This window comes from Oreochromis aureus, linkage group 6 (genome assembly GCF_013358895.1).
Source record: "Oreochromis aureus strain Israel breed Guangdong linkage group 6, ZZ_aureus, whole genome shotgun sequence".
NCBI lineage: Eukaryota > Metazoa > Chordata > Actinopteri > Cichliformes > Cichlidae > Oreochromis > Oreochromis aureus.
Window position 1 is genome coordinate 20,190,744 of NC_052947.1, and position 17,086 is coordinate 20,207,829.

General features: G+C 38.8%; 2 protein-coding genes and 1 non-coding gene across 4 annotated transcripts; 1 reads left to right on the forward strand and 2 right to left on the reverse strand.

The window, feature by feature from the left end:
• Positions 1-1,063: 1,063 nt before the first annotated feature.
• On the reverse strand, positions 1,064-1,137 carry trnai-aau. Its single transcript has one exon. It is a non-coding gene; the product is annotated as a tRNA-Ile (tRNA).
• Positions 1,138-1,948: 811 nt separating this feature from the next.
• On the reverse strand, positions 1,949-4,910 carry scpp1 (secretory calcium-binding phosphoprotein 1). 2 transcript variants are annotated; one of them, XM_039613953.1, is made up of 9 exons: positions 4,727-4,910; positions 4,405-4,459; positions 4,009-4,056; positions 3,389-3,442; positions 3,247-3,273; positions 3,046-3,144; positions 2,838-2,870; positions 2,690-2,749; positions 1,949-2,590 (listed from the first exon to the last, which is right to left on the reverse strand). In XM_039613953.1, exons 2-9 carry the CDS (start codon positions 4,456-4,458, stop codon positions 2,168-2,170), a joined length of 798 nt encoding a protein of 265 aa, XP_039469887.1. In that variant the 5' UTR covers position 4,459; positions 4,727-4,910; the 3' UTR covers positions 1,949-2,167. The 2 variants fall into 2 exon arrangements, with proteins under 2 accessions (XP_039469887.1, XP_039469886.1); XM_039613952.1 differs by having other exon boundaries at positions 4,722-4,908.
• A 3,247-nt stretch (positions 4,911-8,157) lies between these two features.
• Positions 8,158-15,361, forward strand: sparcl1 (SPARC-like 1). Its single transcript, XM_031757905.2, has 11 exons — positions 8,158-8,306; positions 9,341-9,396; positions 9,525-9,590; positions 9,693-10,730; positions 11,676-11,778; positions 12,383-12,504; positions 12,985-13,105; positions 13,207-13,343; positions 13,431-13,579; positions 14,323-14,471; positions 14,731-15,361. The coding sequence occupies exons 2-11, from the start codon at positions 9,343-9,345 to the stop codon at positions 14,757-14,759; spliced, it is 1,968 nt and encodes a 655-aa protein (XP_031613765.1). The 5' UTR covers positions 8,158-8,306; positions 9,341-9,342; the 3' UTR covers positions 14,760-15,361.
• Positions 15,362-17,086: the final 1,725 nt, after the last annotated feature.

Consider the following 17,086-nt stretch of genomic DNA (forward strand, 5'->3'; position numbering starts at 1 on the left):
TCCCCTCTGTAACCACATAATTTCCATAGGGATTTATTAAGTATTCTGATTTTCATTCTAATTATGTGATTGAGAAATCTGTCTAAACCATTACCAGAACACAGCCTCTTTACACCTGCACACTCGCAGTATCTCAAGTCACACAAGCCATTTGCATATCCTCCTTCACTACATTCAAGAACCTCTTCTGTGGCCTTCCTTCTTTTTCTCCTGCCTTGAAGCTCCATATTCAACATGCTTTGTACAATATATTTCCCTCCTTTGTATAGATCCAGACCATCTTATCCCTGATTCTCTAACTTGGTCTCCCAACTGCTCGACCTGAGCTGTCCATCTGATGATCATTTCTAATCCCGTCCATCCTGGTCCAATGGAAATCTCAGCATCTTCAGCTCCACCTCTTGTCTTTTTTCCCCCAAACCACACATCATAGCAGGTCTCACTACCATCTTATAAAATTTGTAATAAAACTGTCTGCCAGAAAATCCAAAAGAGCTTTTTGCCTCACAGTTTATTTTAAATTATGCTGTAGCATGGCCGGTTAGCTCAGTAAATTATGGAAAACCAGGTGTACGATGATATTGAATCAGACAGTTATGGTGACATGGTCATTAAACAGATTCTTGGTGAGGAGAACATATTTAGACCATAAATATGGATGAATTGTCTCCTGGAAATTGTCAGACTTAGTTTGCTGGTGGACAATGTGAATCATCTGGACATTTTCTTGAGTCTTCACTATGCTTTGTGACTGATTCTGTGCAGTATATCAAATTTTATGTTGTATTTGTTTTTCCTGGGGTATATTCTGATTGTATACTGTTTTGCCCTTTTCCTCAAGAAAGATTATAAAAAGTAATTTGCATTAGTACACAATACAACATGAAGATTTGCTGCCATCTAGTGGGGACTTTTCATATAGGCCGCGAGTTTTCGGGATTTGTCTAATGACGAACTACTTCTGCACACGATATTTAGTATTTATAGGGAGATATCGTTATCAACCATTACAACAGAAGTGTAAAAAGAAATATATATATATTAAAAAAAAAAAAAGCTACTGTGGCCCGTACGGGGATCGAACCCGCGACCTTGGCGTTATTAGCACCACGCTCTAACCAACTGAGCTAACCGGCCATGTTGGCAAACGAGAAACTACCATTTATATAGAGAGTCATATAGAGAGTCACGTCATACTTTCACATTTGACTACAAGGCAAGTATTGCTACTTGTATTGCAGTAGTAGTCTTGCAGTAGTGCTCTGTCTTTGCTAATGATCCGATACCAATAACAATGCTTTTAACCTGTAAAGGGAGCTTATGTAGGGGAGAGCAGTGCCTCGTGATTTAGGCTGTGAGATTAGCTTAATCATCAGGGGAACATATTTTAATGACCTCTAAATGATCTCTAAAGTATTAATAAAATAGACGTGATAGTAAACACAAAAAGGTTCACATTTTTCCTAGTGCATATTTGAGGTATATGTTTTTCATTTCCAAAAGAAATGAAAACGTAAAACAAAACGTAATTCAGTGGGTCTACACCCTGAAGAGGATCGAAAGAATGTTAATCCTACTGTTCTAGTATTGATCTGACACCAGGGTTGTTATCATACGATCGATATTTGGGTCGATTTGCCCACCTCTAATATGCAGGACTGCGTTTTGCTTAAAAATTCATTATTATAGAAGTGGACACAGGTTAAAATTTTTATTCTTTATTTATTCACCTGTCCCGCTACTGTTTTTCAGTAGCTAATTGTAACTTTAAAAGCTACATATTGTAAAATACTACTTTGCAAGGCAGTTATTATATGTACTTTACTATAATTTTCTAAATATTTTAAAAAGTATAGAGTACAGTAATATGTATTGGCCTGTTATAAATTGCATGATTGATAAATCCTTGATTAAGATGGTATGCATCAACACACCACAACCCCCCAAATCCATGATTATATTATTTATTTATTATTATAAAAACAAAGTAAACACTTAGGATAATATCACCTCGACAATTTTCACACAAAAATCAGCTGCATGTAGCATTATGTCATTTTAAACATAAAGCAATCTATATAACAAAATCTATCATCCTGAAGTGTTCAGGCTAGTCATAGTGTTAAAGTTCATAAAGGGAAATGAGAGGCTGCACAAGAGCATGTCATCATCTTCGCAGCATTAACTCCCTGTCATCCTCATCTGGCACCATCAGATTATCCACCGAGAAATGAGCATCATCTCCTACACTCTGGAAGAAACGTTCCTCACTTTCGCAGCTCTGAGTGCCGTTCACACAGTCCCTGGCTTTCACTTGTTTCAGCTCGGTGCTGTCCCTGGCATTGCTGTCCTCTGTACTCATGCTGGCATCACTGCTGTCGCTGCTGTCTTTGGTCTCATTGCTCTCGTTGCTCTCACTGCTCTCGCTGCTGGAACTGTCATTGCTGTCATTGCTGTCACTGGTGGCAGTTGTGGTTTCTATGCTGTCACTGCTGTCTGTGGGGTTGACCAGCAGGTTTGTGTTGGACAGCTCATTGCTGTCCTCTGCACTAAGGGCTTTCGCTGTATTTGTAAACACTCGTACCCAGCTCTAAAGCGGAGAATAAAGAGAGCACTGTGTTAGCTAACGGTAACCTCTTCTTAAGCAGGTTTAACAAAATAATTTGATAATGTAAAAGATTTACCGCACCTTTCTGACATTCTCTTCACTGCCCATGCTATCATCTTTGGTCTCGGGCATGGAGTCCATCTGTGGAAGAGAGGTGAAGAAAACCTCAGTGTAATTCTGTACTACACTTAATACAGTAAGTAAAAGAAGTGATTTTACTTCATCTTACCTCATCTGACTGACTGTCACTCTCTTCTGAAGTCTGTTTGTGGAAAAGAAACCCATTTTGGGATGCAACAATATCAGTTTTATTCCAGGTTTATTCATTAGTATCATCTGATATTCAAGATTACACCCAGAAATCTTAACAAATCGGAAATAGCAACCTTGTTGAAACATAACAGTAAAGCATTACACAGATTGCATATAGGACCCACCGTGTCCTCTGATGTGTCCTCTGATGTGTCCTCTGAAGTGTCCTCTGATGTGTCCTCCGATGTGTTCTCTGTGGATTCTAATGATTCTGACTCTGAGCTCTGTATAAAAAAAGAGACATTTTCAGTAAACAGACAAATGATTTTGGTCTGTGTATTAAAATAAAGGTCTTCTGAAAAAATTTCAGAAGCAAAATAACTCACCTGATTTGAGGTGTTTTCCTCGGGGCTCTGCAACACAGACAGGAACAAAGATGCACGTGGGTGAAAATTAGCAATCAAATGTGATGGAAAGAGTCAGGAAAAATAACCATTTACTCATTACTGAAATAAATGTACACATTACCTGAAGCTCTGAGGTGTCATTTTCAGACGATTGTGAAACAGACACACTTTCAGTCTGGAAAAACAAAACAAAGTAAGGGTGGAGAAGAATGTATTTTAATTATATGCTAAAACTGCAGCATCAACAATCATCATTCATTTAAGATTTCATTCATGTCAACCCTTGCTTGGGTAAGCTATTACTGCCTGAATGGGTGCAGACATAAAGTATAGTAAACAATAGTTTCTGAAATGGGAATCATCTTGAGGTCTGGAGAAACTTCCAGTACCCACGCCCATTGTTAGCTTTTTCTGCTGACTGTGTTCGAGGAATTCAGCTTTACTTCAGGCAGACTGTATAATTTAGTAGTTTATGTATAGTTCCTGAAATACACTCAAATGTATAGAAGCTCAAATGTATTAAAAGAAAATCATTGCCAAAATTTAAACTTACTAATTCAAACATCTGAAAAAACTTGAATTTTTAAATTATTAAGTTAAACTTTAAATTATTGGTGGAATTATTTACTTTCTTTTTTTTCTCTCTTTCCCAGTAGCAGAAACAAGGTCCATACAAATGTGATTTGGAATTTGGAAAAAAATTATTAAAAAAATTATTTGTGATTTGAAAATGCTACTTACTGAGTTTGATGCAACCTCGCTTGATACTGAAACGACAGTGTGTAAAATCTGTCAGAATGGAAATGGAAAACATGGTTATTTAAAGGACAACACTTTTTTAAATTATTATTTCTAAAAATACACATAGTTATGACATGCCTTAGATGCATGTTACCTTATTATTTTACTAATAGCAAGTATTATTAAGCTTATTTGTACCTAGTATTATTTATTTTTATGTTTTAACTGTGTCCTTGAACCTCAGTAATTCTTTCAAATAAACAAAAATACACAGCATGCTAGACGGGAGGATATTTTGTCTATCTGAAAGTTATGTAAAAAAAATTATGGTGAAAAAATATTTCAAATTTTAGACCGCTTTAATAATTTATTGTTGTTTTCTGCTTTCATACTCACCGGGTTGGAAAAAACTGTTCCAATCAGGCAAAATGTTATGATGGGAACCTTCATTCTGTTAAAAAAAAGTATCTAATTATTATTCTCATTAAGTTCAGTTCAGTTTAAGAGTAACTACTATGGTGCATTAACAAAAAAAACCTCCCCCCAAAATAGGGTCACATCAATTTACACTTGGGTTTAAGCTTCTAGATGTTAAGTTACTACAAACCAAAGTGACAATTCAAAACTTTCAAAGGTGTTATCACTAAAGTAAGAATTGTGATCAAAAGTAATAATAATAATAATAATAATAATAATAATGCATAATTGTTTACCTTACTTCAGTTGGTTTCAGAGGTAATGTAAAAAGATGCAGCTGGTGCTCCTCGTTCAGTCTATAAGGAAAATCCGGAGTCTGTCCTGAACCTCGAATGGAAGCTGGTAGTTGAAGTAAAAGCACGATGCGTGGATATGCTGGAGGGAACTCCAAGGACTACTGTATATAAGTATTCTCATTTAAGGTGATTGCATCACTTCCTTCCGGACGTGTCTTTTTTGTCGTCATGCGAAGGTGTATTTGTTCCGGAGAGGGAGTTCAGAAAACACACAGTGGCGTGATGATGATTGTACACACACATACACATACACACATACTGTGCGCTCTTTTATTCAGTCACCAAATTTCCTACACCCCCTCTCACGTCTTTAGTGAAATATAATTTAGGTAACTAAACTATAGGGTTTGTGGCCTGTTAAAAAAATAAACTCACCCACTCAGAGAGGAAAAGAGGGCTAGACAGTTTCATGCTTGTTTCCGGTGAAACTTTTTTTTCCTTTTCCCCTCCTTCCCTTTCTATTTGGAATTTTGTTATTGTCAGATGATGGATTACATGGAACAGGTCATAAGTAGTACAAGTGCAAGGGGCATAAAGTTTTCAATATAAAGTTGGATTAAATTGAGAAAATTAAACACTGCCTTTCGTAATACTTGTGGCAACATCACATAACTGGATTAACACACGCCCACACATATACACGCACACTGTGACAAAGTACAATATTAATTCAGTCTATTAAAACAAAAACAAACCATATTTTGCCTTCACTGCTAAACGATGTTATTGGAAATTGTGTTTTTGGAACATTAAGCATGTACAGTATGTACAAATAAAGGCTTCTATATATTTCCATCCTGTGGCATATAATCGCTTCCTGGATATACTTATATGGCCAGGCCCAAAAAAAGCTTAGAGAATTCCTTGTTTAACCTCACTTTGGATTTCAGCTAAGCAAAAGAAACCTGTAATTAGACTGAATGTTCACCAGTCCAGCGCTATCCACCAAAACCACAGGGGAGGAGTGGAGGAGAAGATGATTGATGCTTGTTGTGATACGCAGACAGTCAACAGTGTCTGCACGTTCACCCTAACGTTACTTAAGGTTTAATGATGTAATTATCTTTGTCAGCCAGGCATTTGATGCATCTGTGGTATTAATATTCTTACTGAAACTAGGCATTTGTAAGACTGTTAATGTAGAGGTAGTACACCAGCGTGACCCTTGAGATTGCGTGCAGTGTAATAATTTTCTTCTATTTTGCTTTTTTTTACCTAAATATGTTTGAATTGGTTGCTAATTATGGGGAAACAGTGGAGTAATGCAAGATAGTGATGAATAGTGAAATATGATTTTACAAAAAACAGCATCATGATATCATGATGTTGATGCTACATTGTGCATGTTTTACTCAGCTTGTATAAAATAAGATGACATCTTTCCATAAACGCCTCGTGGAACTGACTGATTGATTTACAACATTTTGTAATAGAAATCAAAGCTTGTGCTTCCCAGCTTTGATGAACAGTGTAACAAAGTAATGTATTTTTTCACTGAAGAGGCTTGTGTTTAAAGCTGGTGTGTTGATTCTTTGAATATCAATTAATTAAAACTGCAGTTTTTGAGCGATTTTGTCATGTCCTTGCTACTTTCATCATTTACCCTCATCATACTGCAGTTTCTTAGCCTCTTTAAGAGTACAGACTTTAGTTTTTGTGACATCTAGTGGCCAAAATTATGTATTGTTTCTGTCCTAAAACAATGTGGTCATGTTGGTTTGGACTGGGTTCATTCTGCCATAAACAACCTGCTCATAGTACTTTTCAAATTTTCACAAACAACAGTAACCAGAAATTATGTTCATTATGAGGCTTATCCATCCATTATCATGGGTACATTTTTGTTATACTTACACTTCTTTGTTAAATAATCCAGTTATTTCCACAGCATACCCCAAAGAGTGCAAAATCCATTCAGTAGAAAGCTTAATGAGTACTTCAATGATTGTTGAACTATTTAAATGAAAGTAAACATTTGATTCATTATTTTGTCAGGTGTGCTATACAAAAAAAAACCAAACAAAAAAACAATGTGTCACTGAAGAAATACTACACATCTAAACAAGCATGTTTTTTTATTGCAGGGGTGGGAGACTCCAGGCCTTGAGGGCCGGTGTCCTGCAGGTTTTAGATCTCACCCTGGGTCAACACACCTGAATCAAATGATTTGTTCATTACCAGGCCTCTGGAGAACTTCAAGACATGTAGAGCAGGTAATTTAGCCATTTAATTCAGCTGTGTTGGATCCAGGACACATCTAAAACTTGCACCGGCCCTTGAGGCCCTGAGTTCCCCACCCCTGGTTTATTGAGTCTATTCATACGAAATTTGAGGTTTTCTGTCTAACTCATATGGAAATCTGAAGTTTGAGTTTGATAATGGGTTTTCTGTTGGCTGATGTCATCAAGGATGAATACAGCTGACAAACAAAGTAACATAAGTGACAGGACACACTAGTAGAAACATAGAAGAAGTAGTAGAAAATTATTTTCTCTCAGTTTTCCCTAATATAAAACCCTTCTCTCAGGATCAGCATTATGGTAAGCCCTGTACTGGTGCTTCTCTTCAGCAGACGATAAACTCTTTGCAAAAACAGACTTTGTACAATTCTAAAAAGCTGTTTTAGTCAATTTTTGGTTTGACCTTCTTTAGTCCTCAACAGGGCCTGAACTCTCTTAGACAAGCTTTCTTGTCATTTTGTCAAGCAGTCTTCGGGAATAGTACTCCAGGCTTCTTGAAGAAGAAGCCTGGAGTACTATGATGTTGGCTGCCTTTTGTTCTGCTCTCTGTCAGGATGAGCTAACACTGCTTCAATAATGTTGAGGTCTGGGATCTGAGGAGGACAATCCACATGTTCAGTGTTCTACAGTGTGTTTTTGTATACAGATATGCTTTTACTGCAGCAGTGTTTTTGGGATCATTTGCTGAAAAATGAACCAGATGGTACTGGATAGTAGGTCGAAATCTGACAGCACTTTTCTGTGCTTGTAATTGGATTAATTAGATTAATCCCCAACACCACTGGCTGAAATGCTGCCCAAACCATAACAGAGCCTCCGTAGTGTTTAACAGATGGCTGTAGACTCTGTTGTCCCTCTCTCCTGAACTCCTCTATACATGCATGCAAATTAAAGAGCTTATCTTCAGTAACAAAAATTAAACCTGTCAAAATCTGTTATGAACCCTGGAGTGTTCTTTTTAAAATTTATTGTCATTTTTTGGGAAACAGACACACTGCATATTTTTTGAAGTTGATCGCCCAACAGAAGCTCAGTGTGGGAGTGGGATCCCTTTGTCTGCCTCTCTCTTTATCTCTGTTGCCCAAAGGCCCTCCCAAAGTTAGCAGTGGCATCCTAAACCCTGAAAAAAACTGTATGTGTGTCTCTGTGTGTGTGTTGCATGCTTGGTTTGTGTGGACAGAGTGTGCACTGTCTTGAATACAAAAGGACATCTTCACAGGCTCAGCATAGGCACGCTCTGCTGTTTGTGCGGGATACTCATTTTTCTTGCGACTGCCAGCCTCAGGTAAAATTCTAATTCCCGAGACACACAGAGTTTCATTTCTCATTTATTTAACTTTTATTTATGCTCAATGTCTCCTTTACAAGACAGACCTGTTTCAGACACACATATTACAATTACAGCAATAAAATAAACAATACAATAGCTAAAATTAATAGTGCTTTGCAACTCCATTTATATATAGCAAAACAGTGATGTGCGTTTGACATTCATCTTGTTCAGTTACTGCGTTTAAACTGTGTGTGGCAACTGCTGGCTTGATTACTTAGGGCCACAGCTTTATGCTGGTGAGCTTTTGAAGGCGATGCTTTGTTATTTTTGTAGAAAGTGGTAGCACTAGTTAATATACACTCCATATTTGGAAGTACTAATTTGTTGCATTTTAATTTAGAGAAATATCATATCTAAATGTTTTTATAATGTCTATAAATTTTTATTAAAGATGTAGCAATCATGTAATAGAGTAGTTATAGTAGTGTCTGATAACTTAAATTATTCAAAGTATAAAGACTAATTTATCACTTTGGTGTGTACACCCTCTCTCGCCTGCATTACATTCAGGTCTGAGAGCTGTGCTGAGAACTATTTTACCAGACAGACCCAGTAATGTCTGTGTCGTTGGGCTCCAGAGACACAAAAAGTTTGTGGACTTAGTCAAATTTTTCCAGTCTGGTAGCTTCTGGTGTTTACTTTAGCTCTGAATGTGACTTTTGAGAGCGAGGCGCATATCAGAGGCCTGTAACCTTGGCGATAGTGGAGGCTGGGCCTACAGCTCTGCTCGTCATGAATGTGCTGGCAGCATACAGATGCATTCAGTTGTTTCCACTTTGAAAGATGTGCCAAGTTCACATCTTTGTTGTGGAAATGGAGAAGCCAGAGTAGAATGTATTGATAGCTCATGAACAGCTTTTTAGCCTTTAGTGTAATAATTTTCTCAAATATTCAATTCTGTGGTGGTTTCAAAATCTAAAAACTTACATGTTATCCATTTTTAGACAGTTTATCCAAGGTTTAAATGATTAACTTTGATCTTACAGGTATGAGGGCCTGCTTAGTATTCCTTTGCTTACTGGCAGCAACATTTGCTCTGTCTGTGAGTAGCAAAGTTATTCTTCTTCTTAAATTGATGAGCAAAAATGATCAAATACAGAACTTGTCAAAAACATAATATGATAATGTGTGCACCACACAATAAAGAGAGATCTTTCTCATTATCTTCAGGTGAAAAGTAAACCTCATGGAAAGCATCATGGTTTGCATAAGAGTTTGCACACAGCCAAAGAAAAGGTACAGTAGCATCTTCTTCATCTAGAGTTTTAAATTCTAATACTAAATATATTGTGTAATTTTATACATTCAGTAAATATGTTTCCTTTTCTCCTGATTAAGGATGCTATCACAGAGGAAGCCAATAAGCCAAAGATCTTACCCACTTTAGTAACATTTGAGGCCAGCAGCCAGGAGCAGGAAGACGAAGAACTGAGTTCCGAAGACAACGCTAACAAGGACGATGGAGAGAGGGCTGAAAAGCGAGAGAAAAGCAGTGCAGTTCTGTTGAGTGAAGAAGAACTGGTAGACCTCCTGACGAAAGAGGCTGAAGAGGAAGATGAAGCTGAAGTAAGAGAGCTGGAGGAGGAAGAAGTAGAGCCTGACAAACGCAAGGTTGAGTCTAGTGAAGTTGTTGAGGTCACTGAGGATCAGGAGAAGTTGGATGAGAATTCAGAGACAAAGAAACATTTGCTGGATGGGGAAGAAGTGAAGGAAGACAGTGTGGAAGATGTGATAGAGGAGAAGGTCCAGAAGATGGCCCATTCAGAAAGGAAGGAAGAGCCTACTGAAGCACTGCTAGAGGAAGATGGCAGCACAGAATCAGTGATTCCAGTCGATCTGGACTATGCTGCTGATAGTAGCCTCCTACAACCTCTACAGACTGCATTGGCTAATGACAAAACCCACTCAGATGACACCAAGCCTACTTCAAAAACGGACATCAGACAGAAAGAAACCAGTGGGAAAGAAATGGCCAATATTGCTGATGACTATGAACAAGGCATGCAAAACACAGAGGCAGCACACAGCGAGGAGGTGTCTGATCAGACAGAGGACGAAGATTTCTCAGACCAAGACGTAAGCGCCAAGAAAGAACCTGAAGCAAATGTGGACCATCCAGAGCCAAAGGGCGATGCAGAGCTTGAATTGAGGGCCACTCTATCTGGAAAGGAGGAAGAGAGGAGTAAGAATGTGGGTGGAAGTCACACTAAGGGGAAAACGAGGAAGCAAAAGAAAAACCAAAGGTCAAGGAAGCACTCTCCGGACAGGGAGGAAACACAACCCGGACAAGAAGAGGGCCGACAGGATCCTGAGTCTGAGAGCAGCAGCACTGACAATACAGACCAAAAGACAAAGAGGAGAAGGGCAGGAAAATGGGTAATGCTTATATTACCTATATTTTCTTTCTTTACAGTAGATTATCATTATTATTATTTTGGCCTTTTAGGCATCATTGGATAAAGACAGTATAGAAAGACAGGAAAGCAGGGAGAGAGAAAGAGAGGAAGACAAGTTTAGACTCAAACCCGGGCCTACTGCTCTCCAGCTATATGGCATATGGTCACCTGCTCACCCACTGAGCTAAACCAGCACCCTGCTTATCATTATTTTAAACTTACAAAGGTTAAGATAACTTATAATCTCTTGCCTTTAGTCATGAATACACAAAGAGTTACTGGGCAATCTCAGTGACCCTCAGTTATAAAAAATGATTCTGCTGATTATATTGGTTTTGCAGGCCACAATTTTCCTGTTTTTTCTTAGTCTCACCACTCCGCGGTACTTCTTTTCCACCAACTCAGTGCTATTGCTTCTGTGGAACCAGTTCCGTCTTGGTGCCATTTTAAAAACAGCCCACAGCTAAACAATTTTAAGAACTGATAGTTAAAATTAATTATTGAGTGTAAGTTGGGGTAATTTCCTTGGTAAGGAGGTAACAAAGGACAGTGGTTAAAGGAGATGTGTCTCCCTGTAACCAGGCTTTTTTTTTTTTATTTGTGAAACTGACCCAGCTAATTAGCCTGCTAGAGATCAGTGCAGTGCAAGTGCAAAAGAAGATTTCACTTGCAAGTTTAAAACTTTTAAAGGTCTCTGCAAGTTTACTGCTGACCTTTGACAACATTAGCAACATTTAGCAGCACTAATCAGCCCAAAGTTTACAAAAACATCTGATATTGCAGTTTTCATTGGGACAACTTGACCTTTATTTTTCCTCTTTACCTTGACGTTATTAACAATATTATTATTAGAAGTAGGAGGAGGAGGAGAAGGATTTTATACATGCATGATGTTGCCTTTACGTGTGTTTTTGTACTTTCCCAGGGTCCTTTAGTTGGTGTAAATCCGGTGCAGATAAGAGCTGCAGCCGATCTGTACCCAAGGTCCAGGCCCTCTCTTGGCATACATCTCCCAGAAACCCCTACTGGTTGGTTTTTTTTTTCTGTTGATCGTTTCTGTTGAAGGCGTCCTCCTCAGCCTTCTGTGACATGATTACTGGTAGGAATTAACAACATCTCTAATTTAACAAAAGACAGAAATAAATGTAAATAATACAGGCTGGTGAAAGGCTTCACTTCAAGGAAGTTTAAGTTTTTCTTTAATTTAACGGAGTCACTCACATAACATGTTATTCTTACAGTATAGAACTGCTGGGTGTCTGGTCAGCAGCAGCAGCATTCACCATATACTGACTAATACACCATCAGAATAGTCTCACATGGGGAATTTGCTGACTGAATCATTTTGCTCAAACTTCCGCATGAATAGTGCCTCTCTGCTTCACAGTCACTACCAAAACACAGCTCTGCAGGCTTAAGAGTGAATAAGAGAGATCAAGTTGAATTTAATCGCTATACCAACTCTATACTAAAGGAATGTAGAGGATGATGTGGGATTATTGTAGCGTACTGGGTTCTATTGCAAGTAAAACTTTAAAACAAGCTACGAAAATAAATTATTTATATCACTGTTTCTAGAAATCAGCTGAATTATTGGTCAGAGATCCGATTAGTGTCTGGTTTTTCTTCCAGATCCATGTGAAAACTTCCGTTGCAAACGTGGAAAAACATGCAAACTTGATGCAGACAATAAGCCAGGGTGTGTGTGTCAAGAACCGTCAGAGTGTCCTCCCAGTGTGAATGAATTTGACTATGTAAGTATGTTGATGCCTACAAAAGAAATGTCATATTTACTGATTGTTATTCATTTATATTCATACATTTTATGTGATGCTCTGTGGTTGTGACACACTTGTCTGCAGCAGCCTTGTGAAGCTTTCAGATTGTTTAGTGAGGAGAAAAAGGAAAAAGTACAGATGTTATTGTGGGAGATGGTATTTTGACTTAATTGAAAGACAAAGCAGAGAACACTTTTCTTTTGTTATTATCTCTAACTACCCTGCCTGTTATGGTGAGCCAGCAGGTTTTCTTTTCATATTATTTGACCCTTGTTGTGAGAAGGTCAAAGGTCTGATAGCAGGCTGAAGGTGAGCTCTAAACCACAATTTTGGAATTTTATCTTTGTATTGTGTCTTCATGTCCTCACAAGTCCTGCCTGCATAAACTCTTCGAGGACAGTGGCTAAAAGTTGATCTTCTCTCTTCATTTATTTAAACACTTTTGTTTTTGTTTAGGTTTGTGGGACAGACAACAAAACATATGACACATCATGTGAACTCTTTGCTACTAAATGCAACTTGGAGGGCACTAAGAAAGGACACAGACTACACCTAGACTACACTGGGCCATGCAAATGTGAGACTGTATTTAAACATTGTACAAACTGTATCATTTAGTATGGTGAAGAAAGAACTAATTAAAACATCTGGTGCTTTTTTCTGTCCTCTCTGTCTCAGTGATACCTCCGTGTGTGGACACCGAGCTGGTGCAATTTCCTTTACGAATGAGAGATTGGCTCAAAAACGTGCTGCTCCAGCTCTACGAACATGACTCCATAACTCCTGGCTTCCTCACTCCTAAACAGCGTTTCAGAGTAAGGCTTACTACACAAACAGGTCTTTACAAATACTGTATTTAAGTGACTGAAACCAGTTAAAGTGTGGTCTCATGTATTCTTCAGGTGAAGAAAATCTTCGAGAGTGAGAGGCGCCTTCATGCAGGCGATCACTCTGTTGAGCTTCTTGCACAGGACTTTGAGAAGAACTACAACATGTACATCTACCCAGTACACTGGCAGTTTGCTCAGCTGGACCAGCACCCGTCTGATAGGTACATTTTTATACACTGTTTTTGTTTATAGTATCCTCTAAAAAACAAAAGCTAGCTAGATAGGGGAGTTATTGGTTATAGAACAATATGGAAAGATATATGTCATAGATGACTGACAGGCTGTAAAAAACACAGCCTTAATCACACAGTTATAAGAAGATGCTTCTTTTGGCTGCTCCTTTTTTCACACGGGGTCCCCCACAGCAGATAGCTCCACTCGATTTGGGAGCTTTTTCCACCAGATACCCTTCCTGTTTCAACACCAAAGGGCATTTGCTCCTCTTCCTGGTCTCTAACCAGAGACCTTGCACATGTCAGGTGAAAGTGTAAACCAATACGCTATGGATACACTGTTGACGAAAGTATATTATAAATAATAATTGAATAGGCGACAATAACTGTAACAAGTAAACAAAGGAAAATCAAAATTAGCACCTTTCTAGATAAGAATCGCAGTGCTTCACAAGAACAATCAACAAATAAAAACACAACTATTAAAACACATTAATAATATCTACTAGTTAAATGCAAGCTTATTTAAAAGTTTCACGCACAGATCTCAAATGCAGTGGTGTCCTTTAGTTTTCAGTCCAGAACAAACACCCACAAACGGGTTATGGTCTAAAGGCTTCAATGACCTGTAACAACAATAACAATAACTAGTATGTCAGGAAAACACTTACTCAGTCATCATGCACACTCTGTTTGCTCACAAGGATCAAAAACTGTTTTTTTCTCCATAGGTTTTTGTCCCACTCAGAGCTGGCCCCTCTCAGGGTCCCTCTGGTGCCAATGGAGCACTGCACCTCTCGCTTCTTCCAGGAGTGCGATGCTGACAAAGACAAACTGGTATCGTTTAAGGAGTGGATCACCTGTTTTGGTATCAGGAATGGTGAGAGGTTCATCGTTTCTTATATTTGTGTGAAACCTTCCCATAAATGATGTAGTACGTTTATGGTCAAGGCCATTATAATCGCATAGATAGTAGAGGTTTCAAAAATGTGATGCTCCAATCTGAATATATCTTCCAAGATTTAAGATGAAGACCCAGCATGTTGCTATAAAATATGTTCAGAATTTGATGTTTTCTGGTACTGTTAGTTGATAATTTAGATGCAAACTCTAACTTTTTGTAACTTGTCTCTCTGCAGAGGACATGGATGCCAACCTGCTTTTCTGAGCTTCGGTTTGTTCCTCATCTACTACATAAGCTTGCAAAAGCTGCTCCAGCGTTGTAGCTTGAATATCTGGCTGCTGAAGTTTTGTCTAATCAAAATGATACAGTACACGCTCTGACAAGTACAGATGAAACAAACCCATGTTACCTCCCGCTATAAACAAAGCTTTGTGTAAGGCTAAGCATGGACATTTAAATCACTGATCTGTAATTTAGACTGAGCTGCTAGAACCGTCTATTAGAAGAAAGAAGTAGTTATTTTTTTGCTGGCTGTGTTCAAAATCTTTATTATAATGCATTCCAAACTGTTAGAAGAAACACTGTACAGTACACAGTGCCAGGTAGTACCACACTTATCACTTTTTAAAATCACAACGGTGTAGTAGACAATCGCAGATTCCTGTTTGATACTAGCAAATGTAAAATAGCACCTGTATTGGCTAACTTAGTAGCAAATGTATACATGTTTGTCTTCTGATATTATGTTTCCTTACAGTGCTAACTAAAGGCTAAGACAGCAAAGAAATTCACAACTTCAGAATATTTCAGTAAACTCTGTTGCTTATTGATGTTTGTGTTGAAATAAAGTCTCCTACAAAATATCATTTCATGTTCTGATATCTTTTCTTCATTCCTTTTTTTGTGTGTGTGTTTGTGTTACTTCATGAGATGAATAGCTCTGCAACAATGGTTTTAAGAATGCAAGTCACTGGTAGTTGATTTTGGTTTGCCGCTTGATCCTAAATAATGGCCTGCTGTAAGGCGACAAAGCAAAAATAGCCTGCTGCTTGGTCATGATGATTACGGCACCTCGTTTTTATGAGATAAAGCATTCTGATTGGACCTTTTCTGGTGATCGCCGAGTCTGACGCCTTCTATATAAGTAAAGAAAGAAGCGGCGCTTCACCTGCTGATCGTCTGCTGCATGCACCAAGCTAAGCTAAAACATGTACTGCATGCTGTGGGTTATCTTTCAGAGCCTGGCTCTCGTGGTGGAGAGTGGTGTGTCTTCAGGGAGTGCTGAGGCACTTGCCAATAGGGGAGTGAACAACAATGGAGGACCAGGAGCTGCTAACGGTGCGAACGCTGGGGCTCAAAATGGGGTTCCACTGACTGGTCAGCCCTTTGTGGCACAAGTAGTCCAAGTTGGTAATACTTTGTTTATCCAGCCACTTGGGAATCCTGTAGGTCAGGCTCCACCACAGCAACTAATTCCCGTTGCAGTTCTCCCACAAGGTGGAGCTTTTCTCATGGGCAAGGCAGGAGGAGCCGCCATGAATCTGCAAGGGCCAGGGACTCAGCAAGCTGGAGGTGGGCTGTTTGTGGTGCTGCCACAGAGAAACATCGGCGGAGGGCCTCAGAGTGTCGTGTTGACCCCTGGCCAAGTGCAGCTGATGTCAGCAGTCGGGCAAAATAACCCACAACCCTTGGGCGGTGTTGTTGGTGCTGCAAATCCGAGCGGCAAGCTGAGGTTTCGACGGTCAGTCGCAGCTCGCCTCAGGAGGACGCAGCCTCCGGTGATGAAGACTACGGCAGCTGAAGATGAGGAAGAATGCTCTGGGGTAGATACTGAGGAGAAGCAAGTGGAATGAGACGAAGCATTTCTCACAGATTCATCGCTAAATACTGATTGTGGCTCTCCTTAATACCTGTTGACACTTTACTGTTGTAGATCACTGTAACTAATGACCAATAAATGATTAAACTCCCATTGCACAAAAAAAATCTGTCAAATCTGTCTTGAACAAAACACTGAATAAAGGGCCATGGGTGTGCCTCCATCTGATGGCTGTTATTTTTGTATAAGAGGTTGATAAAAATATACACAGCCTTCTGTTTACAATACACGGCTTCAAGCTACTTCCAGATGGTCTCACTTGAACATTTGAAAACCATAAATCCGTCACATCAACATGAAATTCCTGGTACAGCTTGTTTCCTTTTGGAAAAAACAAGTAGCAGTGACATAAAAAAGTAAAATAAAATATATCAGATGAACAATTGCATTTGCACTAAAAAGCTGAAAACTGAAAAAAATAGTTTCTTAATTGTAACTGCATGACAGTGTGTAATTAGCTCCAGACCAAACTTCCACAGGGGGTGTTTACCTGGTCTGCTGTCAGCTGCAGAGTCAGCAAAAGGAAAAACATTCCCAGACTGCCTTGGTATATGACAAAGTAACCATCCACCCACACAGTAATGTATGAAATGGCTCTGAACATGTGCTCATGAAACAAGCTATAGGCTTTCTGTTTTCATTTTCTTTTTAAATTCCAGAATTTTATTACTGATTAACTGATTTCCTGAGGGTCACTGTGAGTGAGTGAGTG

Excerpts from the sequence above, each read along its gene's own strand:
- sparcl1 (XM_031757905.2), top strand. The coding sequence starts at position 9,343 with ATGAGGGCCTGCTTAGTATTCCTTTGCTTACTGGCAGCAACATTTGCT. Across the intron at positions 10,731-11,675 it reads GGAGAAGGGCAGGAAAATGG|GGTCCTTTAGTTGGTGTAAA; the intron begins GTAATGCTTATA and ends GTACTTTCCCAG. Across the intron at positions 13,106-13,206 it reads CTACACTGGGCCATGCAAAT|TGATACCTCCGTGTGTGGAC; the intron begins GTGAGACTGTAT and ends TCTCTGTCTCAG.
- scpp1 (XM_039613953.1), bottom strand. The coding sequence starts at position 4,458 with ATGAAGGTTCCCATCATAACATTTTGCCTGATTGGAACAGTTTTTTCC. Across the intron at positions 3,443-4,008 it reads GCGAGGTTGCATCAAACTCA|ACTGAAAGTGTGTCTGTTTC; the intron begins GTAAGTAGCATT and ends TTGTTTTTCCAG. Across the intron at positions 3,274-3,388 it reads ATGACACCTCAGAGCTTCAG|AGCCCCGAGGAAAACACCTC; the intron begins GTAATGTGTACA and ends TCTGTGTTGCAG.